At 42.9% G+C, this 25,636-nt stretch overlaps 1 protein-coding gene across 1 annotated transcript; it reads left to right on the forward strand.

The window, feature by feature from the left end:
* Nucleotides 1-860: 860 nt before the first annotated feature.
* On the forward strand, nucleotides 861-23,638 carry LOC308377760 (uncharacterized protein; the record flags this gene model as incomplete). Its single annotated transcript, XM_080854496.1, is given in 19 exon segments — nucleotides 861-1,463; nucleotides 3,054-3,262; nucleotides 3,374-3,434; nucleotides 3,529-3,624; nucleotides 3,730-3,968; nucleotides 3,970-4,132; nucleotides 4,243-4,463; nucleotides 4,583-4,638; nucleotides 4,752-4,985; nucleotides 19,909-20,426; nucleotides 20,659-20,867; nucleotides 20,989-21,049; nucleotides 21,140-21,235; nucleotides 21,341-21,505; nucleotides 21,618-21,743; nucleotides 21,854-22,074; nucleotides 22,194-22,243; nucleotides 22,546-22,696; nucleotides 23,488-23,638. Coding segments are annotated over 19 exon segments (3,552 nt in total). The 5' UTR covers nucleotides 861-938.
* Between the last annotated feature and the right edge of the window lie 1,998 nt (nucleotides 23,639-25,636).

Here is a 25,636-nt window from a genome sequence, read left to right on the forward strand (position 1 = left end):
AATTGTTTTGTTTTGCTGTTCATTGGTAATGCAAACAATATGATTCTACACACTCTGAATTCAATCCAAAGAGTTACTAGAAAATACAAAACAATAGATACTCTTATCATACCCTGGCAGAGAGCACTGCAGTGTGTGCTGAGCAGCAGCATTTCACCACAGCATGCAGCAAAATCGGCTTCACTGTCTGCATGAGAGAGTTTCAGGACTCAGCACAGAGAGGTTTTTGTTTGACAGTGTGCAACTGTGTGGAGATCCTTTTTGATAATAGCCCTTTCAGGTGGAATGTTAGCATAAGTAAACGTACCCAATGCCTTCTCTCCCTAAATGTGTTGCTTTGGATATAGCTAAAGCTGACAATGAACAAATATATGCGTCGTCCTAGTTGAATTACACAATCGACAGTTGTGCAAGTGCCTTTTATCTAACTGGAATTGCACACACTGCAGAAGAGTGCTATTTCATCCCTAGGCACTTATTTAAAACATGCCTGAAGCTAAACTAATCAAATCCATATGAGAAATGTGCTATCAGACATTCGTGGGAATGGTTATAGGGATGAAGCACAGAATACGATTGCCATTCCATCCCCCCTTGAATCCACCTCAGGGTCTTGCTGTCTTTACCTGCAGTGTGTGAGTACCTGAGTGTGCTGAAGGCCTCTCATCTTACAGAGCTGGCTGTCTCCCCACCAATCAGATGGCTGCCTGCACCCTCAGCAGGCAGGTGAACTTGCAGGGGGAGTGTCTTCAGGCAGTGGAGGAGGGTGAGAGCAGGGCTCAGGTGAGAGCCAACCCCTCTCGAAGCAGTATAAAGAGGCATCGCACCAACAGCTAGACACTCAGAGGTACTTCTTTCCTCTTAGTGGACTCACCTGCTCCACTCCTGTCCTATCTCTCCTCTCTCTGTTGGCCTGCAGCCCTCCCTAAGAAACAACCATGAGCGTAAAGATCTCCTCATCCAGCTATAGCATCGGCGGTGGCGGTGGCAGCATGAGTGGCGGCTTCAGCAGCGGTGGCGGCGGCTTCAGCAGCGGTGGCGGCGGCTTCAGCAGCGGTGGCAGCGTGAGGAGGAGCTTCTCCAGCCAGTCGGCCATGGCAGGCGGTGGTGGCGGTGCCCGCATGAGCTCCGTGTCCATGAGGCACTCCGGTGGCGGCGGCGGTGGTGGTGGCGGCTTCGGCTACAGCATGGGCGGAGGAGGTGCTGGCTTCGGCAGCGGCTTCGGTGCCGGTGGAGGTGGAGGTGGCTTCGGAATGGGCGGCGGAGGTGGAGGTGGCTTCGGACTGGGCATGGGTGGTGGAGGTGGTGGTTTCATAGCACCAACCATCACAGCTGTCACCTGCAACCAGAGTCTGCTCGCCCCCCTGAACCTGGAGATCGACCCCACCATCCAGACCGTCCGCACTCAGGAGAAGAACCAGATCATGACCCTCAACAACCGCTTCGCCTCCTTCATCGACAAGGTCAGTGCTTTTCTTACTGCAAAATCCCAAAGAGAGAAGCATGCACTGGCAAGAGTGCATGACACCATTCTTTTAGACTTATCTTGTACTCAAATGATCATCTGAAAGAAGTTTGCCTGTGATAGTATTCACTGAGTCGCTCAGGGAAATAAGAGATGTTCTAAACAACTAAACAAAAATACTAACAAAACAGTGCAGTGGTGAGCAGTATGTGCACAAATTCATGTCAACAAGTAATGTAGTTGCTTTACATAGCAGGAAGCACATTGACACTTAGCCAAATCAGCAGCAACCAGTTAGTTTCACCTGTGCACTCAGGTGATGCTCATGAAATATTTCACAGTCTACTTTGCTGTCGGAAGTAGTGAAGGTATAGGATTCAGATAGCACAATGCTAAAATATACATGAAGCAGCAAGCCTGGCAGTCATCACTCTTTATTGCTAAAGGCAAAACACTTTCTCCTTGCAATGACAACGAAAGCTCTATTTTACAGTCTTTGCTGACTGGAAATGACAGCAATCCAAAATGTGTGTGAATGTGTGCGACTGTGTGTGTGTGAGGGGGGGGGGGTGGGGGTTGAAACCCTAGCCCGGGGAGATCCTATGACTGCAGCCTCTGTCTAAATAAGGCCGGAGATCAAGTTATCTGCCCGTTCCCATGGCAGCACTGACTCTCTGGCTCCAAACTCGAGATGTGAATGAATGCCACTCTGCTGTGTGAATGTCTCCTGGGTCTGCTGGAGCAGCATTGTTTCTTAAACATATTCATCTATAAGTAGCTGCACAGTGACATGATAGTGGGGAGGGGTTTTCTCTCAGGAATAAAATTCTGACTGCCACACCTTGATATCAGGTCATATTAATGGGCCACACCTGCTTTTCTAGCAGGGTTGAAAGGCTGTGATCATCTTTTGGTCAGGTGCCATCATTGAAATATGAGTCAGTGCATAACTTATGACCCTGTAATTATTTCAGTGATCTGCAAGGGAACCATAAATTAGTGGTCTACAAAAAAAATTGTCCTACCCTGTTACAAGACATCGGACCTAGGAAAAATGGAGGCGAAGGCACAGATCTTGGCATGCTGGAAAGTTGGATCCCTGACAGGGGAGTCCCTGCGGCTAAGGAGTGGCTTTTCATCTCTGCCAGGGCCTGCCCTGAGAGAGGCTCAGTGTGGGTGTGGCTGCCTCACCCCTTTACCTGAGGAGGACATTCTTTTCATTTACTTTATGACATGCTAGGTCTTATTAAGTCAATGAAATGGACTTGCCTGTTTGCACAGCAAGCGGGCCTAATGCCCTGCAGCAAATGACAACACTATGCACTCTGGCAAACAAACTTAGGTGTGAACCAATGTGAACTAAACCTGCAAGAGAATAGCACTTGAGCCAATTTACAAACATACCCATGCCAGGGTTCACGTTATGAGTCACTGTTTAAATGGAATTAAATAAAGAACAGGATGCCTACTGCAACTTATCTAAACAGAATATAACAGAATCTTTTCTTTAATTGAGTACTGTGTAACCTCTGGAGAAAAACTTAGTATAGTATAAGTGGACTAATGGTGTTTAATTTTGTCCCCATAGGTGCGCTTCCTGGAACAGCAGAACAAGATGCTTGAGACCAAGTGGAGCCTCCTCCAGGACCAGACCACCGTGCGCTCCAACATCGACTCCATGTTTGAGGCCTACATTGGCAACTTGCGCAGACAGCTCGACGGCCTGGGAAATGAGAAGGTCAAACTTGAGGGAGAGCTGAGAAACATGCAGGGTCTGGTTGAGGACTTCAAAGTGAAGTGAGTGCCTCAATTATTTATGGACATGTTCACCACCTGTCATAGAAGGAATGTTTGGGGTTTCAGTTCTTACTTCTATAAAACTGACCACATTGTGCTCCATTTGTGCAGGTATGAGGATGAAATCAACAAGCGTGCCTCAGTGGAGAATGAGTTTGTTCTGCTCAAGAAGGTAAAAACAGAAAAATGTGTTTACACTCTCTCCCAATGGTCTGCTATGATCTCCCATGGCTAATCTCTGAGCCTATTCTTTCATTCTTCTTAAGGATGTTGATGCTGCCTACATGACCAAGGTGGAACTGGAGGCCAAGGTTGATGCCCTTCAGGATGAAATCAACTTCCTCAGGGCCATCTATGAAGAGGTGAGAGATGGTCATAATTCATGTATAGGGTCACATCCAAAATGATTTGCAGTGTTCTCAAGCTCATATCAAACATTCACATCTGTCATTCTCTTCCTCACACAGGAGCTGCGCGAGCTGCAGGGACAGATCAAGGACACCTCTGCTATTGTGGAGATGGACAACAGCCGAACTCTGGACATGGACTCCATTGTGGCCGAAGTGCGTGCTCAGTATGAGGACATCGCCAATCGCAGCCGGGCCGAGGCAGAGACGTGGTACAAGGCCAAGGTGAGTGCATCAGACTGGCACCAGCACTTAGGGCCTTATCATGACAGAGCCTTGGTTCTTGAAAGGGGCACAGAGTAGGAACTTCATGCTAACATCTCTTGGTCTTCTACAGTTTGAGGAGATGCAGACCTCTGCTGGCCAATACGGTGCTGACCTGCGCACAACCAAGGCAGAGATCTCTGAGCTCACCCGCATGATCAGCCGCCTCCAGAATGAAATTGAATCAGTCAAAGGACAGGTGAGTTACCTTCCTCTTTGCTATCGCCACTGAGTATAACTAGTGCTATCATTAGCCAACGTTTAACTAACCTCCATCTGTCTGACTTGCGCTCTTTTATTGCAATGCAGCGCGCCAGCATTGAGGCCCAGATTGCAGAGGCTGAGGAACGTGGAGAGATGGCAGTGAAGGATGCCAAGCTACGCATCAGGGACCTTGAAGAAGCCCTCCAGAGAGCCAAGCAGGACATGGCCCGCCAGGTACGCGAGTACCAGGAGCTGATGAACGTCAAACTGGCCCTCGACATTGAGATCGCCACCTACAGGAAACTGCTGGAAGGAGAGGAGTCAAGGTATGAAACATAATACATCTACAAAGGGTGCATTAAGCAATAAGTGTATTACCCAAAAATAAATTATCTGACTATTGTTATTTGGCTACAAAAAACCTAATATTTCATCCCTTCCACAGAATCTCTGGAGGTGGTGCCTCTGCAACAGTTCACATCCAGGAATCATCTGGTGGTGGTGAGTACAATTATTAATTTCAAGACTGGATACAAATCCAGGAAATTAGCTGCATCTATCATCTGCACTTTTTATTGGTCTGCCCTCTAACTATATCAAATATTGTTTTGCAGGAGGCGGTGGCATGTCCCTTGGCGGAGGCGGAGGCGGAGGCGGTGGATACGGCTATGGTGGCGGCTCTGGCATGAGCATGTCCTACGGCGGCGGCGGCGGTGGCGGCATGAGCATGTCCTACGGCGGTGGCGGCGGTGGCGGCATGAGCATGAAAATGGGCGGCGGCAGCATTGGCGGTGGCGGCAGCAGCCTTTCCATGTCTCGCTCCTCTACAGTGTCCAGTGGCATGCGTCGCTTTTAAATGAGGAACAACTCCTCTCATCCCTCTTACCTTAACCCCCTATGCTCTTATCATTTCCCCTCACCCACAGAGCACGATACATTCCAAGTGTTTTCCATTGAGAAAGAAGTTTATATCTGGAGAATAGTGGCTTATTTTATGCTCTGTGCATGAGTGTCCTTCTTTGTTTCGTTCCTCATTTAGTCTCGATATTACCTAGTCCAGATTCAGTAATAATCCTGTTCTTCATGAGTTCATCAGCAGGTATAAACTGAGAGATGGCACAAACCGGCAGATTGGAGGTCAAGTCCCCATTCTTTCAGCCTGGTTGATATTATTGCTCTAAGAGAAAAACAAATTGTCATTCCTCTCGGTTTTGCCTGTTTGAAAATGCATACAAAAGGGTGCCACACCAACTCAACCAAAGTGATATCCTGGCCCTTGTTGATTGGAGTAATTGTGTGATAACCTTTATCATTTGCTCTTTTCTCTTCCTTTCCCCTGGGAAAATGGGCCTTGCAGAGAACTTAGACAAATTCTCTGTTATCATTCACTATTTCATGTTTCCTCCTGCAACGGCTGATTGTCTTACCCAGATTTAGGATGTGCAGCAAGCCATGTACATGCGAAAACACTCAATAAATCTGGGTTCTTCAGTAATTTCTTTTGTTCTTGGTTGTTTGTGTTCACCTTCATTTATGTAACATTGATAAAACAGAAATTTAAGACGTGGGGTAGACAAGATGTAAATGTGAGGGTTCGCCACCAAACAAATCCCAATCATATTTATTCAGCAGTATTGGGTTAGTTTGGATGCTTTGGAAAGTTTTGAAAACTAGGGAACACAGCAAGAATCCTTTGGATGCTAAAAGCAACTGTCAGTTGACAGACAATAGAAAATAATAGGAAATGAAATCTGTAAAACAAAAATCACCTAATCCTCTTTAACCCTGAAATACACAAACAGCAAAAAAAAAAGAAGATTCGTAATGCAAGGATGGACATTGATATCTAAAATCTGAAACAGATTTAATATCTTATATATAAATCCGATATCTAAAACATACAATAAATGAAGATTTATTGGAAGAGAAGGGGCATGTGAGGGGCGGGGGGCATAGCAGAGTGCACTGCAGAATGTATGCCTCTCCTGGGTTAAAAGACATCTGGAAATGTGTCACAGACTGCACAAATGAAGCCAAGGATTCTCTGGAGCAGCTTACTAATGTAATCCAATTCCTGAAACTGTCACATAAATGATTGGTGTAAGAGCACAATAACTCATGGTGAATATGTCAACAATGCCTTCAGCAAAGAAATTTTGTAACTGGTCATTATGCCCCCACAACTATGACGGCTATATAGTTATATTTGTGAAGTTAATTAAAAACTCCGAAATCTATTACTGAATGACATTAAAAGAATGAATGGGGAAGAAGAAGCAGGTTGTGCATTGGAGGCATATTGGTAAAGGCACAGATAAGGAAATGGCTCCTGCACACACACAGTATATTGAGCCTTCAGACGATAAGCTCCTTCATTCACATCTTTCACAAACTCAAAAGTTATGTTTCCAAACTTTGTTAGAGGATTAGTTGTAACAAGTTAGTGTACTCGGAGAGCAAGTGTTAATGGAACAATTCAATTCAATTCAATTCAATTCGATTTTATTTGTATAGCGCCATAACAATACAATTGCCTCTAGGCGCTTAACAGAGCCCAGAGCCTAAACCCCCTTAGTGCATGCACAATGGCAACAGGGGCAAGAAAAAACTCCCTGTTACGCAGAAGAAACCTTAAGCAGAAACACGGCACATAAGGGGGGACCCATCTGCTTGAGGTCGGCCGGGTGGAGATAGGAAGGTGGGAAGGGGGGAAGGGGGAGGGTTGTGTGACAGAAGGGGAAAGGAAGCAACAGGGGTTGTACACAGCCAGCATTTGGTCGCTGGACCTAGTATGTATACAGACATCCGCAGGCCCGTAGAGATTACCCCCGCACCGCGGGGGGGCCTCGCAGGGGTGGCGGGCCTCGCGTGGCCCCCACCAAAAAAAAAACCTTTTTTTTTTTTTTTTTCAAAATATACATTACATGGGATGCACACTATGGTCTTATTGTCTTGTCTGTGTTTCCAGAGTTGATATAGAAATAAAGAAAAACATTTATAAAATTGATCTTTCTTTTTTAGCCAGATTAGTGACGACAGAAGCAGTCGCGTAACTATAGGAGGTGCTGCACCTGGGCCGGTGGGGTGCCCAAAGACAAACATTTGTCTCTTGTCGGGCCCCCCTCCAGTACTTCGTCAAATTGTTGACTCACAGATATGCTTGTGTTCTTAGCTAACTGTTTATATTGTATTGGTAGTGTCTAATGCTATATATTCTCTTAAAAGGCAAACTTATCTCCATCATGGTTTTTATAACTTGTTGGGGAAAGGTAGCAATTTATAACAAAATCATATGCTTATCCGACATACACTATAGAAACAATCAGAAAACTTTTCAATGAAATGAATAAGTTCTTATTTTCTTTGGTATTTTAGTGATGAGAAATGATGATTGATGGGTAATATGTATGTTGTTCTCCAATTGTCAAGTCTCTATTTGATCATGTGACAATACAATACGCTATAGTTTAACCAATTCGAAGGTCACAACAACCTAGTTCATTAAGCACAACTTTACTCATAACGATGCCTTTTAGGCATAAGAGTGGAAGTAGAAAAAGGCAAGAGAAAAAAGAACAGGAGGAGAAGGTGGCAAAGCTGCCAAAATTGGATTATCCGTCAACTCGTCGCCAGCCTATGACTAGCAGCAGTGCAGCAGTGCAGCAGTATAGCTGGAATCAGCATCGCTGCCCTCAGTGGTGTGTCAGCAACCGGTAATCAACAGGAAACCTACGGCTATAACGGTAGATATACATTTCAAGATAGCCTACAATCATTATGGTAGGGCAGGATTACTAGGTTACAAGCTGGGTACAAAAGGGTCACTATTATTATTACTTATTATTATAAGAAATGTTCCCATTGAGAGTCAAACAAGACTTCATTGTGTACACACCCATCACTTCTGAAAGATGTAAGGTTGATTAATAAAACACTTTTTATATCAATAACCAACATCTTTGATTAGCGCTTTTTTTAGACCCGGGTGCGGTGCGCTTTTTTTTAACCCTCTCAGGGTTATTCTGCAGGGGGGCCTCATACGTTTCCGTTACAGTACTGGACATCCGGTGGTAAATACATGATACAGGCAAGACTAGTTTACTGTACTAATAGGGTTACTGTTACAGGGGTAAGGGATGTAGGGACAGAGAAACATTTCAGTGGTGGCAATAATGTATATTGTATATAAATGCTAGCATAGGGTATGGGGTATTATAACACGGGTAGATGGAATTATAACACGGGTAGATGGAATCCACCATTCTGAGAGTTAGTTCCGGGGTGTGCTATATTCAACGGTATAGACCCTTTCGCCGTTGGTAAACAATGCTCAGCGTTCTAGGTTGCGCACGCATTCTGGGGGCAAAAGAAATGGCTTAAGTTCATACCTGCGTTCGCTTTATCCTAATGATCTCGGAAGTTACGTTAATAAATTGACATTAAGTTATGGAATCCAACTTCCCGATCCATATTCGATCACGGATTGGATAGTTGACCCATCAAAATGGACAGATATTTATACATACTTAATAGAAAAACCCAGTGTTTACTCAAAAGATACATTACGATCATTCAAGTCACTCGATGCCTATAACGTTGTCTGCGGGCATGTCCACTCCAGGATATTAAGTACTGCGACCTCAATGATGATTTCTGCGTCCTAAAATCTAAGGTGCTACCAAGCCAATGACAAGGAACAAAGACAATAATGTATAAACCATGTGTTTTTATCAACAAACCCACCAACGCTACCGCTTCACGTTAAATTGCACATGCATGGCAGAGTAAGTCGACCTTATCATAAACGTTTCATCGTCAAGGTTTACGTGTAGGAACTACCTAACAATTGCAACCAGGAGACACAACTGTAATGTTAGCGAATGAGGGGTGAGAAGCCACTTTTGGGCATGTTCTTTAAAACAGCAGTCTGTCTTGGCCACTTTATAAGTGGTTTCAACACTTTAGCCATAGGTAACCAGGTTCTCAAAATGCATGATATTGTGCTGTTCGATACTTTAAACCTAAATGCTATGTCAGTGTTAGTGAGACCCAATCTAAGTTTCATAAGCACAATCAGTAGGTGATCTTCAGTATTTCAGTAAACTTTTCTACATTGCGATCATTGTATGCATTGTATCATTGTATGAAATGAATAGATGAATGTACTATGAACTTGCTAACATTAACGGTTAGCTAACGTTAATGGTTAGATATCGTTAACGTTAAGTTAACCTAAAATTGCAAGGCTAATATAAGTTAGATATGGATAGCATTAGCTTTCTAGGGAGCTGTTTTGGCCAACTAAGTTATCTCAGATTTAACTAACACAATTTCAAGTCAGCTAACATAAACAAAATTCACTTGCCGGATATCAAATGTGACCCACATATGCGTGCATTTTTAATGATGTCTTCAGTCCAGTCCACTCGTTTTATAGCTTGAAGCCACAATCTACGCCTGTTTGCATTAAACAGTCTTTTCCCCGAAGGAATGCGGTAGAAATTGAGACCTTTTTCTTTTTAGTTGACCTGTTTTGGCATCCCACAACACAACAAGATGGCATTTTTTTAGCGAAGAAACAGAGACGAAGAAATCCTTAGCTTTATCTCTCCAAAATCCTCTTGCACTGTCACTTGCTATGGTTAAAGTTGCCGCTTTTTTGCCTCCAGAATGTGTGCGCTTAACGTTTATGACGTAGGTCATAAAAGGGTCTATAGTAACTGTACGACCTGTTTTCATCTACCTGAGCGTTCCATATCAGTGCGCACTCAAAAGGAAATATCTATCCAAGATGGCGGCGTGTTGTGGCTAATGTAGTGGGGAATGTTTCATGTGAATTAAGCTATCTATACGACTTTTTATATGTCTAAATTGACTCGGTTAGTTGTTTCTGTGCTACGCAAATGTTGCAGAGTATTGAAAGTCTTTACTGAAAGTCTCGAATATTATTTGTAGGTGACTTTTAGCGCTTAGACCAAAAACCCATTGAAACACACGTAGCTTTTGTGCTAGGTCTAACAGACGTGAAGTTTCCAATGCTATTTGTCTGTTGCATAGCAACAGCCACACAAAGGGGGACTATTTACTCTTGGCTACTGAAATGCGATACACAACGTTTGGTGTCTACAACTTTTTTTGTGCTGAAAGGCAGCTTACTGTTTACTTTAATTGTACTTAATATTTATAAAGTCGCTGGCAACCGTGTTATAAAAGCAATAAGGTACTCGAGTCAGTACGGTATCGTCAATAATGTACTTGTTCGAGGGTTTGCCGGCAACTAACTAACAACTCCCTCGAACAAGTACATTATTGACGATACCGTACTGCCTCTCGAACCTTATTGCTTAAGAGTAAGTGTACGGCAATGCAGTGGCGGTGGGTGCAATTGGCTGAGGGTTTCTCCAGGTAGACCAGGTGGAGAGACTACAGCAGCGTCCCATGGCGGAGATAGTCTTGATTAGTAGGGAAAGAAAAGGGAAAGAAAAGGAAGAAAGTGAGTGGGTAGAGTTCAGCTGTCCATGTGCGTAGATGAGGAGTAAGCTTTAGGGTCGCAGGGTATACAGCAGTGTCCAATTGGCTGGTGACAGTTGCAACACGCACCGTAGGCTGTACAGGAAGCAACGAGTCAATCAGCCCAAACCACGCCAAAAATAAGTTCTCAGCACACCTTTCTTTTTCCACTAGCTGGCACATTTTTTTTTTGGAAGTAGAAAATATTACCCATCAATCATCATTTCTCATCACTAAAATACCAAAGAAAATAAGAACTTATTCATTTCATTGAAAAGTTTTCTGATAGTTTCTATAGTGTATGTCGGATAAGCATATGATTTTGTTATAAAAATAAAAGGAAGAAAGTGAGTGGGTAGAGTTCAGCTGTCCATGTGCGTAGATGAGGAGTGGTGGGGGTGAGGAGCAATATTTCCACTTCCATCAGCGATTGGAACATGCTATAAGGGAGAGAGAACATTTATGTTAGTAGACATCAATTTCAGAAACAGATAGGGAGATACATTTGGGTAGTAGATTTAACAGTAGGCAATATGGCTATTTTATCAGTGTTATTATAGGCATAAGCAATATGATATGGAAGGAGAGAGAGAGAGAGAGAAAGAGAAAGGGAAAAGATATGTTTAGTAATGCTGGCATTTGTCATTTAGTTTGGTAGTGTACTTATGGAGATATCAGTCGTAAGCTTTAGGGTCACAGGGTATACAGCAGTGTCCAATTGGCTGGTGACAGTTGCAACACGCGCCGTAGGCTGTACAGGCAGCAACGAGTCAATCAGCCCAAACCACGCCAAAAATAAGTTCTCAGCACACCTTTCTTTTTCCACTAGCTGGCACATTTTATTTTTGGAAGTAGAAAATATTACCCATCAATCATCATTTCTCATCACTAAAATACCAAAGAAAATAAGAACTTATTCATTTCATTGAAAAGTTTTCTGATAGTTTCTATAGTGTATGTCGGATAAGCATATGATTTTGTTATAAAAATAAAAGGAAGAAAGTGAGTGGGTAGAGTTCAGCTGTCCATGTGCATAGATGAGGAGTGGTGGGGGTGAGGAGCAATATTTCCACTTCCATCAGCGATTGGAACATGCTATAAGGGAGAGAGAACATTTATGTTAGTAGACATCAATTTCAGAAACAGATAGGGAGATACATTTGGGTAGTAGATTTAACAGTAGGCAATATGGCTATTTTATCAGTGTTATTATAGGCATAAGCAATATGATATGGAAGGAGAGAGAGAGAGAGAGAAAGAGAAAGGGAAAAGATATGTTTAGTAATGCTGGCATTTGTCATTTAGTTTGGTAGTGTACTTATGGAGATATCAGATCGTAAGCTTTAGGGTCGCAGGGTATACAGCAGTGTCCAATTGGCTGGTAACAGTTGCAACACGCGCCGTAGGCTGTACAGGAAGCAACGAGTCAATCAGCCCAAACCACGCCAAAAATAAGTTCTCAGCACACCTTTCTTTTTCCACTAGCTGGCACATGAGTGATTGAGTCGGCTCCTGGCCACGGTACAGCATACGCTGTCTAGATAGGAAGATAGGAAGATAGGAGATAGGAAGGTGGGAAGGGGGGAAGGGGGGAAGGGGGGAAGGGGGAGGGTTGTGTGACAGAAGGGGAAAGGAAGGAACAGGGGTTGTACACAGCCAGCATTTGGTCGCTGGACCTAGTATGTATACAGACATCCGCAGCCCCTTAGAGATTACCCCCGCACCGCGGGGGGGCCTCGCAGGGGTGGCGGGCCTCGCGTGGCCCCCACCAAAAAAATGTTTTCTGTCTATAGCCCAGTTTTGTTGCTGATGGGGGTATTGCACGTCTTTAGATTTTTAGTTTTGCTGGCATTGAGCATTTAGTTTGGTTTGGTATATGTGGAGATTTTAGTCGTAAGCTTAGTTAGGGTTGCAGGGCAGCAGTGCCCATTTGGCTGGTGACAGTCACAACATGCACCGTATGCTGTACCCGGGAACCGTAAAGGCCTTCCTACACGGTACAACATGCGCTGTCTGTTGCCAGTGGTGGGTAGTAACGCGTTACAAGGAACGCAAATGAGTAAAAAAGTATTTTTTTCGGGTAACGAGTACTTTTTGCGTTCCTTTATAAAGTCTGCACTTTTACTCTTACTCGAGTAAATATTTGAACTAGAATTCTACTCTTTACTCAGTTACATTTCCATTGTGCTTTCATTAAAATGAGTATTGTGATAAAAGTACACATATCTTTGTTTACTGGAATACAAGCATACACGGCAACCAGAGAGGGTAAAAACGGAGAGGTCAGTTAGCTATGCGTTATCGACGTGCCCTCCACAGGTTGCAACATTGTTGTCATTTCATAGCCGCGCAGGAGACAACTTCAGGTCGACCGTTACGACTCGAACTTTAAACGCCGCCACTATGGATGAGAAGATGGACGAAGCTAGCGTTACTACTGGTCCTCCTGACAGTCCTGGGGCAGCCCCCACTCCAATGTAATATATATATTTTTTGCAACTCACCGTCAGCATCATGTTTATTAACTTGGCTAGCTTGCAAATGGCAGCTAAGTTAAACTGTCAGAATTGCTAGCACGAATAAGTCAAAAATGTGTAAAATGGCAAGTGATTCATGGCATCTTTTTTCTCTAACCGGGATAATCTTGTAAATAACAATGCTTTTGCAGTCAGAAAGAGAGAGAGGGAGAGGGCATTTCCCTCCATGAGAAAGAATGAGATCTCCTACATGGTCAATGTTTTTAATGGACTACTGTTATTTTCTATGAGATCTATGAGATGTGTAATGAAAAAAAACATACATGATACAATGAAGCAACTTGTGAAGAAATGTGTCAAGAGTGCATTTCTTTCTGACTTACTCACGTTATGTTTTTCATTGATCCAAACACTCCAACACAAAAAAGTAACTTGTAATTTGAGTAACTTTTAAACAGAGTACTTTTTTACTCTTACTCAAGTAAGTTTTCCAATTGGAATATTTACTTTTACTCAAGTCGATTTTGAAGGAGGTAATTGTACTTTTACTTGAGTACCAATTTTCAGTACTCTACCCACCACTGTCTGTAGCACATATTTTTAATTTTTTTATTTAACATTATTTGTGTTCGGATATGTCTGGGTGGCTGGCATAGCAAGTGATGGGTTTGTCGACGCAATTACTTTTGGCTATAGGATGCACTAAAGAGGAATGTCTTTAGTTTTGATTTGAATATAGGTACGGTGTCTGCATCTTGGATGGAGGCAGGGAGATTATTCCAGAGGAGGGGGGCTCGGTAGCTAAAGGCTGTGCCTCCTATTGTGTTTTTTGATATTCTTGGAATTACCAGGAGGCCTGCACTCTCAAGAACGGAGCAGCCTTGGAGGGCAAAAGGGGACGTCTAATTCCTTGAGGTAGTTTGGAGCCAGGTCGTTTAGGGCTTTATATGTTAGCAGTACTTTGAAATCGATTCTACTTTTGACGGGGAGCCAATGCAAAGAGGCGATAACCGGTGAGATGTGTTCATATTTTTTGGTTCTGGTGAGTGTACGAGCAGCAGCGTTCTGTATAAGTTGGAGGCTCTTTATTGTGTTGATGCTGCATCTGGACAGGAGAGCATTACATTAATCAAGGCGGGAAGTAATAAATGCGTGGATTAGTTTTTCTGCATCTTGGAGGGATAGGACCTTTCTAATTTTGGCAATATTGCGTAAATGAAAAAATGATTTCTTTGAGATCTGTTTTATGTGTGAGTCAAGTAGGACGTCTTGGTTGATAGTTACACCAAGGTTTTTGATGTTAGTGTTGGGAAGCCATTGAGTGTGGGTAGATGGGTAGATAGTGTAGTTCTCAGTTGATCAGGGCCTACAAGCATAACCTCAGTTTTATCAGAGTTGAGGAGCAGGAAGTTGTTAGCCATCCAAGATTTTACATCATGGAGGCAAGCTTCTATCTTGGGTAGATATACAATTTCATCAGGTTTCATGGATAGGTAGAGTTGGGTGTCATCAGCATAGCAGTGGAAGTTAATGCCATGTTTCCTTATGAAAGCCCCTAAGGGTAGCATATAAAGGGAAAAAAGCAGTGGTCCAAGGACAGAGCCTTGTGGAACACCGTAGTTTACTCTGGTGTGATTTGACGACTTCTCATGGACATGAACAAATTGATGGAGATCAGAGAGGTAAGATCTAAACCAAGATAGGGCACAGCCTTTGATGCCAACGTGATGTTCAAGTCTCTGTAACAGGATATGATGATCTATAGTGTCGAAAGCAGCACTAACGTCTAAGAGAACTAGTATTGAGGTGCACCCATGATCAGATGCGATTAGTAGGTAATTCAAGACTTTGACTAAGGCCGTTCCAGTACTGTGGTGGGCCCTGAAACCAGATTGGAAGGTTTCTTCAATTTTGTTTTGTTGTAGAAAGGAAGTAAGTTGCTTAGCTACTAGTTTTTCAAGTATTTTTGACAAAAAAGGGAGGTTAGATATGGGTCTATAGTTAGCGAGATTATCGGGATCAAGGTTAGATTTTTTGAGAGATGGTTTTATCACTGCTATTTTGAATGATTGTGGGACGTATCCTGAAATAAGTGAATTATTCATTACATTGAGTGATATCTCACTTAACTAGAAAATGCATTTCCTGAAGGAAATACCAGTGCATGAAATGCAAAGGTTAAGAAAGGAAAGAAGAAAAGAAAGAAGAGTGAAAGAAGGAAAGAAGAAAGGAAAGAAGAGTGGAAGAAGGAAAGACAAAAGGAAAGAAGAGTGAAGAGTGGAAGAAGGAAAGAAGAGTGAAATAATGAAAGAAGAAAAGAAAGAAGAGTGAAGAAAGGAAAGAAGAGTGGAAGGAAAGAAGAAAAGAAAGAAGAGTGAAAGAAGGAAAGAATAAAGGAAAGAAGAGTGGAAGAAGGAAAGAAAAATGGAAGAAGGAAAGAAGAGTGGATGGAGGAAAAAAGAAAGGCAAGAAGAGTGGAAGAAGGAAAGAAAAATGGAAGTGAAAATATTGAAAAAAGGAGATAAAAATGGAGTGAAGGAGAGATTGAGTGTGAGAGAAAGTTGACAGAGAGAAAGATGGAGAGAAAAAAAATAGAGAATGGATGGTGTCTTAATGTTCCTAGTTACAGTTAAATTGAGAGGGACAGAGAGAGAAGAGATTCCTTTGATTTGGCACAGGTGTCAGTAAAGCACAGGTGCAAGCCAGTTTAAAGACCCTATCATGATGTCATAATGGCCCAATGTAAGTCAATGGGAGACATTTATATTCGTTTTTCTTTAATATCTTAAAAAGTATAAAGTTTAGAAAAGTGAAAAATACATAGCATAAGTGTCTTTTACAAGACCTACGCGACAAAGTTTGAATGAAGTTTCTACGTTAAGCGGTTCGGGCTGAATTAATCGCAGAAAAAGGTAACAAGAACTAACTAGAAAATGCATTTCCTGAAGGAAATACCAGTGCATGAAATGCAAAGGTTAAGAAAGGAAGAAGAAAAGAAAGAAGAGTGAAAGAAGGAAAGAAGAAAGGAAAGAAGAGTGGAAGAAGGAAAGACAAAAGGAAAGAAGAGTGAAGAAAGGAGAGAAGAGTGGAAGAAGGAAAGAAGAAAGGAAAGAAGAGTGAAAGAAGGAAAGAAGAAAATAAAGAAGAGTGAAGAAAGGAAAGAAGAGTGGAAGAAGGAAAGAAGAAAAGAAAGAAGAGTGAAATAATGAAAGAAGAAAGGAAAGAAGAGTGAAGGAAGGAAAGAAGAATGGAAGAAGGAAATAAGAAAAGAAAGAAGAGCGAAAGAAGGAAAGAATAAAGGAAAGAAGAGTGTAAGAAGGAAAGAAGAGTGAAGAAAGGAAAGAAAAGTGGAAGAAGGAAAGAAGAGTGGATGAAGGAAAAAAGAAAGGCAAGAAGAGTGGAAGAAGGAAAGAAAAATGGAAGAAGAAAATAAGAAAGGAAAGAAGAGTGGAAGAAGGAAAGAAGAGTGAACAAGAGTGGCTCTGGATGAAGAGATAAAGAGAGAGTGAAAATATTGAAAAAAGGAGATAAAAATGGAGTGAAGAAGAGAGATTGAGTGTGAGAGAAAGTTGACTGAGAGAGAAAGATGGAGAGATGGAGAGAAAAAAAATAGAGAATGGATGGTGTCTTAATGTTCCTAGTTACAGTTAAATTGAGAGGGACAGAGAGAGAAGAGGTTCCTTTGATTTGGCACAGGTGTCAGTAAAGCACAGGTGCAAGCCAGTTTAAAGACCCTATTATGATGTCATAATGGCCCAATGTAAGTCAATGGGAGAAATTTATATTCGTTTTTCTTTAATATCTTAAAAAGTATAAAGTTTAGAAAAGTGAAAAATACATAGCATAAGTGTCGTTTACAAGACCTACGCGACAAAGTTTGAATGAAGTTTCTACGTTAAGCGGTTCGGGCTGAATTAATCGCAGAAAAAGGTAACAAGAATAAGAAGAAGAAGAAGCCTAGGAATAACAATACAGGGCATTTCATGCACTGTAAAAAATGCATTTCCTGAAGGAAATACCAGTGCATGAAATGCAAAGGTTAAGAAAGGAAGAAGAAAAGAAAGAAGAGTGAAAGAAGGAAAGAAGAAAGGAAAGAAGAGTGGAAGAAGGAAAGACAAAAGGAAAGAAGAGTGAAGAAAGGAGAGAAGAGTGGAAGAAGGAAAGAAGAAAGGAAAGAAGAGTGAAAGAAGGAAAGAAGAAAAGAAAGAAGAGTGAAGTAAGGAAAGAAGAGTGGAAGAAGGAAAGAAGAAAAGAAAGAATAGTGAAATAATGAAAGAAGAAAGGAAAGAAGAGTGGAAGAAGGAAATAAGAAAAGAAAGAAGAGTGAAAGAAGGAAAGAAGAGTGTAAGAAGGAAAGAAGAGTGAAGAAAGGAAAGAAAAGTGGAAGAAGGAAAGAAGAGTGGATGAAGGAAAAAAGAAAGGCAAGAAGAGTGGAAGAAGGGAAGAAAAATGGAAGAAGAAAATAAGAAAGGAAAGAAGAGTGGAAGAAGGAAAGAAGAGTGAACAAGAGTGGCTCTGGATGAAGAGATAAAGAGAGAGTGAAAATATTGAAAAAAGGAGATAAAAATGGAGTGAAGAAGAGAGATTGAGTGTGAGAGAAAGTTGACTGAGAGAGAAAGATGGAGAGATGGAGAGAAAAAAAAATAGAGAATGGATGGTGTCTTAATGTTCCTAGTTACAGTTAAATTGAGAGGGACAGAGAGAGAAGAGGTTCTTTGGATTTGGCACAGGTGTCAGTAAAGCACAGGTGCAAGCCAGTTTAAAGACCCTATTATGATGTCATAATGGCCCAATGTAAGTCAATGGGAGAAATTTATATTCGTTTTTCTTTAATATCTTAAAAAGTATAAAGTTTAGAAAAGTGAAAAATACATAGCATAAGTGTCGTTTACAAGACCTACGCGACAAAGTTTGAATGAAGTTTCTACGTTAAGCGGTTCGGGCTGAATTAATTGCAGAAAAAGGTAACAAGAATAAGAAGAAGAAGAAGAAGCCTAGGAATAACAATACAGGGCATTTCATGCACTGTAATAAGGGAAGTGCATGTTTAAGTCATTTTGTGGGTATAGGGTCTAGTAAGCACGTCGATGATTTAGATGAGAGGATCAAGGAGTTTAGTTCAGGGAGGTTGGTGGGTGCGAAGAATTCAAGGAGAGCACCCGGTTGAGGGGGTGTTGCCATGGCACATTTTGGAAGGGGGTGTAGGGTCACAGAGGGGGAGGAGACTATGAATTTGTTCTCTTATTTTAAGGATATTACAATCACCGTTTTGTCATGCTGTGTCCTCATTTTCACCATGCATGGCCTCCACAGGGACTCAAAACAGCCCAATGAAATCTAACAAAGGCACTCTCAGGAAAATTGCAATAAATGTGGCAGTGATTAATTGATGAGAGCACTCACTCAGTTGCCACTTATTACAGTGCATGCAATGCCCTGTATTGTTATTCCTAGGCTTCTTCTTCTTCTTCTTCTTCTTCTCACCTTTTTCTGCGATTAATTCAGCCCGAACCGCTTAACGTAGAAACTTCATTCAAACGTTGTTGCGTAGGTCTTGTAAAGGACACTTATGCTATGTATTTTTCACTTTTCTAAACTTTATACTTTTTAAGATATTAAATAAAAACGAATCTAAATTTTCCCATTGACTTACATTGGGCCATTATGACATCATAATAGGGTCTTTAAACTGGCTTGCACCTGTGCTTCACTGACACCTGCGCCAAATCCAAGGAACCTCTTCTCTGTCCCTCTCAATTTAACTGTAACTAGGAACATTAAGACACCTTCCATTCTCTACTTTTTTTTCTCTCCATCTCTCCATCTTTCTCTCTATCCCTCTCAGTCTACTTTCTCTCACACTCAATCTCTCTTCTTCACTCCATTTTCATCTCCTTTTTTCAATATTTTCACTCTCTTTTTCTCTTTCACTCTTGTTCACTCTTCTTTCCTTCTTCCACTCTTCTTTCCTTCTTCCACTCTTCTTTCCTTCTTTCACTTTTCTTTCCTTTCTTCACTCTCCTTTCTTCTTTCCTTCTTTCACTCTTCTTTCCTTACTTCTTTCCTTCTTCAACTATGATTTCCTTCTTTCACTCTTCTTTCCTTTCTTCACTCTTCTTTCTTTTCTTCTTCCACTCTTCTTTCCTTTCTTCACTCTTCTTTCTTTTCTTCTTTCCTTATTTCACTCTTCTTTCCTTCTTCCACTCTTCTTTCCTTTCTTCTTTCCTTCTTTCACTCTTCTTTCTTTTCTTCTTCCTTTCCTGACTTTTGCATTTCATGCACTGGTATTTCCTACAGGAAATGCATTTTCTAGTTTGCTGTTGCCTCCTCTGAGGTAAACACTGGTGCTAGCGCCAGAACAATACATTGTCTAAAGGCGCTTTACAGAGAGAATTCAATCCTTCATCTCCTGGCAGAGAGCACTGCCATGTGTGGTTAAAAGTCTGTTCAGAGGAGTGCTACTTCATCCCAGGGCACTTGCTTGCCACGAAACTAAACTAGTAAAAACCATCTGAGGTGAGCACCTTACAGAGAGATGGCACTCTCCCCACCAATTAGATGGCTGCCTGCATCCCCTGCAGGCCAGTTAACCTTGCAGGGAGAGTGTCTTCAGGCAGTGGAGGAGGGGTGAGAGCAGAACTCAGGTGAGAGCTACACCCTCTCCAAGCAGTATAAAGAGATATCGCACCAACAACAAGACACCCAGAGGAACACCTTAGTGGACTCACCAGCTCCACTCCTGTCCTATCTCTTCTTTCTCTGTTGGCCTGTAGCCCTCCCTAAGTAACAACCATGAGCGTAAAGATCTCCTCATCCAGCTATAGCATCGGCGTTGGCGGTGGCAGCAGGAGTGGCGGTTTCAGCAGCGGTGGCGGCGGCGGCTTCAGCAGCGGCGGCTTCAGCAGCGGTGGCGGTGGCAGCTTCAGCAGCGGTGGCAGCGTGAGGAGGAGCTTCTCCAGCCAGTCGGCCATGGCAGGCGGCGGCGGTGCCAGCATGAGCTCCGTGTCCATGAGGCACTCCATCGGTGGCGGTGGCGGTGGCATGGCCCTGGGAGGCGGCGGTGGTGGTGGCAGCTTTGGCTGCAGCATGGGAGGAGGTGGTGCTGGCTTTGGCAGCGGCTTCGGTGCCGGTGGAGGTGGAGGTGGTGGTTTCATAGCACCAACCATCACAGCTGTCACCTGCAACCAGAGTCTGCTCGCCCCCCTCAACCTGGAGATCGACCCCACCATCCAGACCGTCCGCACTCAGGAGAAGAACCAGATCATGACCCTCAACAACCGCTTTGCCTCCTTCATCGACAAGGTAAGTGCTTTTCTCATAGCAAAATCCAACAGAGAGAGGCATGCACTGGCAAGACACTGTTCTTATCGTTTACTCAATCACTGATGAGTCACTGATTAAATGGAAATTAAGAAGGAATAGGAAGCCTACTGCAACTTAATTAACATAATATTTTCTTTTATTGAGTGCTGTGTAACCTCTGAAGAAAAACTTAGTTTAAGTGGACTAATGGTGTTTCATTTTGTCCCCACAGGTGCGCTTCCTGGAACAGCAGAACAAGATGCTTGAGACCAAGTGGAGCCTCCTCCAGGACCAGACCACCGTGCGCTCTAACATCGACTCCATGTTTGAGGCCTACATTGGCAACTTGCGCAGACAGCTCGACGGCCTGGGAAATGAGAAGGTCAAACTTGAGGGAGAGCTGAGAAACATGCAGGGTCTGGTTGAGGACTTCAAAGTGAAGTGAGTACCTTAATTATGAATGGACATTTGCCAGTGTTTACCACCTGTCATAGAGGGAATGTATAGGGTTTCAGTTCTTCTACTTCTATACAACTGACCACATTGTGCTCCATTTGTGCAGGTATGAGGTTGAAATCAACAACCGTGCCTCAGTGGAGAATGAGTTTGTTCTGCTCAAGAAGGTAAAAACAGAAAAATGTGTTTACACTCCCAATGTTCTGCTATGATCTCCCATTGCTAATCTCTGAGCTTATTCTTTCATTGGTCTTTAGGATGTTGATGCTGCCTACATGACCAAGGTGGAACTAGAGGCCAAGGTTGATGGCATTCAGGATGAAATCAACTTCCTCAGGGCCATTTATGAAGAGGTAAGAGATGGTCATACTTTATGTATAGGGTCACATCCAGAATGATTTGCAGTGTTCTCAAGCTCATATGAAACATTCCTATTTGTCATTTTCTTCCTCACACAGGAGCTGCGTGAGCTGCAGGGCCAGATCAAGGACACCTCTGCTATTGTGGAGATGGACAACAGCCGAACTCTGGACATGGACTCCATTGTGGCCGAAGTGCGTGCTCAGTATGAGGACATCGCCAACCGCAGCCGGGCTGAGGCCGAATCGTGGTACAAGGCCAAGGTGAGTGCATCAGATTGGCACCAGCACTTAGGACTTTACCATGACAGAGCCTTGATTCTTGAAAGGGACACAGAGTAGGAACTTCATGCTAACATCTCTTGGTCTTCTTCAGTTTGAGGAGATGCAGACCTCTGCTGGCCAATACGGTGATGACCTACGCACAACCAAGGCAGAGATCTCTGAGCTCACCCGCATGATCAGCCGCCTCCAGAATGAAATTGAGTCAGTCAGAGTACAGGTCAGTTACCTTCTTCTTTGCTATTGCCAGTGATTATAACTAGTGCTATCATTAGCCGACGTTTTACTAACCTCCATCTGACTGACTTGCTCTCTTTTATTGCAATGCAGCGCGCCAGCATTGAGGCCCAGATTGCAGAGGCTGAGGAACGTGGAGAGATGGCAGTGAAGGATGCCAAGCTACGCATCAGGGACCTTGAGGAAGCCCTCCAGAGAGCCAAGCAGGACATGGCCCGCCAGGTGCGCGAGTACCAGGAGTTGATGAACGTTAAACTGGCCCTCGACATTGAGATCGCCACCTACAGGAAACTGCTGGAAGGAGAGGAGTCCAGGTATGAACCATAGTACATCTACAAAGGACTGCATTAAATGTAATACCTCGAAGTAAATTATCTGACTATTGTTATTTGGCGACAAATACAGATATCCTAATATTTCATCCCTTCCACAGAATTGGTGTTGCCGTTGCAACAGTTCACGTCCAGGAAACCTCTGGTGGTGGTGGTGGGTACAATTATTAATTTCAAGACTGCATAAAAATTCAGGAAATGAACCATGCTGCATCTATCATCTGCACTCTTTATTGGTCTGCCCTTTATCTAAATCAAATTTTGTTTTGCAGGAGGCGGTTGCATTGACCTTCGCGAAAGTGGTGGATACGGCTATGGTGGCGGCTCTGGCATGAGCAAGTCCTACGGCGGCGGCGGAGGCGGCGGCATGGGCATGTCCTACGGCACGATCATTACCAAGTGTTTTTAAATGAGGAACAACTCCTCTCATCCCTCTCAAATTTTGTTTTGCAGGAGGCGGTTGCATTGACCTTCGCGGAGGCGGAGGCGGAGGCGGGGGCGGAGGCGGTGGATACGGCTATGGTGGCGGCTCTGGCATGAGCAAGTCCTACGGCGGCGGCGGAGGCGGCGGCATGGGCATGTCCTACGGCCCGATCATTACCAAGTGTTTTTTTTAATGAGGAACAACTCCTCTCATCCCTCTTACCTTAACCCCCTATGCTCTTATCATTTCCCCTCACTCACAGAGCACGATAAATTCCAAGTGTTTTCCATTGAGAAAGATCAAGGTCAAGTCCCCATTCTTTCAGCCTGGTTGATATTATTGCTCTAAGAGAAAAACAAATTGTCATTCCTCTCGGTTTTGCCTGTTTGAAAATGAATACAAAAGGGTGCCACACCAACTCAACCAAAGTGATATCCTGGCCCTTGTTGATTGGAGTAATTGTGTGATAACCTTTATCATTTGCTCTTTTCTCTTCCTTTCCCCTGGGAAAATGGGCCTTGCAGAGAACTTAGACAAATTCTCTGTTATCATTCACTATTTCATGTTTCCTCCTGCAACGGCTGATTGTCTTACCCAGATTTAGGATGTGCAGCAAGCCATGTACATGCGAAAACACTCAATAAATCTTGGTTCTTCAGTAATTTCTTTTGTTCTTGGTTGTTTGTGTTCACCTCTACGTAAGTAACATTGATAAAACAGAACTTGAAGAAGTGGGATAAACAAGGTGTCACTATGAGGGTTTACCACCAAACAAATCTCAATCATATTCTGTTCAGCAGTATTGAGTTGGTTTGGATGCTTTGTAAAGTTTTGAAAACTAGGGAACACAGCAAGACTCCTTTGGATGCTTAAGCATCTGCGAGTTGACAGACAATTTCATTCATAATAGGAAAGGAAAGCTGTAAAACAAAAATCACCTAATCCTCTTTAACCCTGAAATACACAAACAGCAAAATTGAAGATTCCTATGGCAAGGTGTGGCATCACGGTCGGCCAGCTTGTAGTGGGGTGTGGCATTTTCCTGGAGGACTTGCTGCCACACCACAAGATGGCCGCCAGTCAAACTACATCCCCCACAATGCAGCAGGCAACCAGGTGTAGGTGCTTAAGGCACCTAATTGAGAGAGCAGTTAAGGCAGGTGGTGCCTGTTGTGTGGGAAAGACACGAGAGGGCCACGAGAGAGAGCAGAGCGCACCTCTTGGGAGCGTGCGTGGAAGCGCATAGTGAAGCGCTTACGAAGCAACAACCGGAAGGGGGAAGGATAGCCCCTAGCCGGAAACCGCCTGGGCAGACCCACTGGAAACCGACCCACTGGAAACCGACCGACAAGGAAAGTAGTTTGGAGTTTATGTTTATTTAAAAACCCTGAAGGAAGAGGGAAAAAGAACATTTTGTGTTTGGACTTTTAAGTTGTGTTGGAAGAACCTTTGCCTGTATTTGAAGAAAATCCTGAGTTGTACCTGTTTTGAGTGAGAAACTGAATTAAAAACCCTCTTTTTACTGCCAGTTGTGACTGATTCATCAGTTAGCTACACTGCCCACCATGCAACCTGTTACAAAGGATGAACATTATTATCTCAAATCTGAAAAATAATGTAATATCTAATATATATAACGGATATCTAAAACAGACAATAAGTGAAGATTTATTGGAAGAGAAGGGGCATTTGAGGGACGGGGGGCATAGCAGAGCGCACTGCAGAATGTATGTCTCTGCTGGTTCAAAAGACATCTGGAACCACAATGAAATGTGTCAAAGACTGCACAAATGAAGCCAAGGATTCTCTGAAGCAGCTTACTAATGTAATCCAATTCCTGAAACTGTCACATAAATGATTTGTGTAAGAGCACAATAACTCATGGTGAATGTCAACAATGCCTTCAGCAAAGAACATTTTTAGTAGTGAGTCTGTAACTTGTGCCCCCACAACTATGACGGCTATATAGTTATATTTGTGAAGTTAATTAAAAACTCCGAAATCTATTACTGAATGACATTAAAAGAATGAATGGGGAAGAAGAAGCAGGTTGTGCATTGGAGGCATATTGGTAAAGGCACAGATAAGGAAATGGCTCCTGCACACACACAGTATATTGAGCCTTCAGACGATAAGCTCCTTCATTCACATCTTTCACAAACTTTAAAAGTTATTTTACCAGAACATAGCAGAGATCTGTTCAGTTTTCTGTGCAGTTCATGGTACTGGTCACAGACTAACCGGGAACCGAATAGTCAGAGGACTCAACCCAAAATGTTGTTAATGTGTAGCTGTCATATTATCTGTCAGGGAAAGTTTGCACCTCTCAAATGATTGACAGGCTCTGCATCTCTGGAGCGCATGATGGGATTTATATATTTTCATGTTCATGTTCTTTGTCTATAGAGGCAATGCATGTGATAAAACCACTGAGCTGCTCAAGACGAAATACCAGCGCACCACTGCGTGAGTGGTGACTCCACCACATACCAAACACATAAGCAAACCCGAAGCGTAAATGTGAAGTGCAGATAAAGTGTTTGATGCCGGATATGTGTACCTATCATCAGTCAGGGCGTCTGTTTTGAGTTGCACACCTCATGAGTTGAAACAAGTAACATTCCAAGCAAACTTTGTTAGAGGATAAGTTGTAACAAGTCAGTGTACTCGGAGAGTGAGTGTTTATGAAACAATCACCGTTTTGTCATGCTGTGTCCTCATTTTCACCATGCATGGCCTCCACAGGGACTCAAAACAGCCCAATGAAATCTTACAAAGGCGCTTTCAGGAAAAGTGCAAATAACACCAGCTGTTGGAAATTAGCAATAAATGTGGCAGTGATTAGCTGGTGAGAGCACTCTCTCAGTTGCCACTTATTTGATGTTGCCTCCCCTGAGGTAAACACTGGTGCTAGTTATACAAGATACATAGGTGCAAATCTGTTAGTGACTTCATTGAATCGCATATTACTAACACTTGGTTACATTTTTGACATTTGGTTTTTTGATACGGTATCCCACATTTTCCAGCTCTGCTTGAGCCTGGGACAGACAATAGAAAATAATAGGAAATGAATGCTGTAAAACAAAAATCACCTAATCCTCTTTAACCCTGAAATAC

This window comes from Sprattus sprattus (assembly GCF_963457725.1).
Source record: "Sprattus sprattus genome assembly, chromosome: 16".
NCBI lineage: Eukaryota > Metazoa > Chordata > Actinopteri > Clupeiformes > Clupeidae > Sprattus > Sprattus sprattus.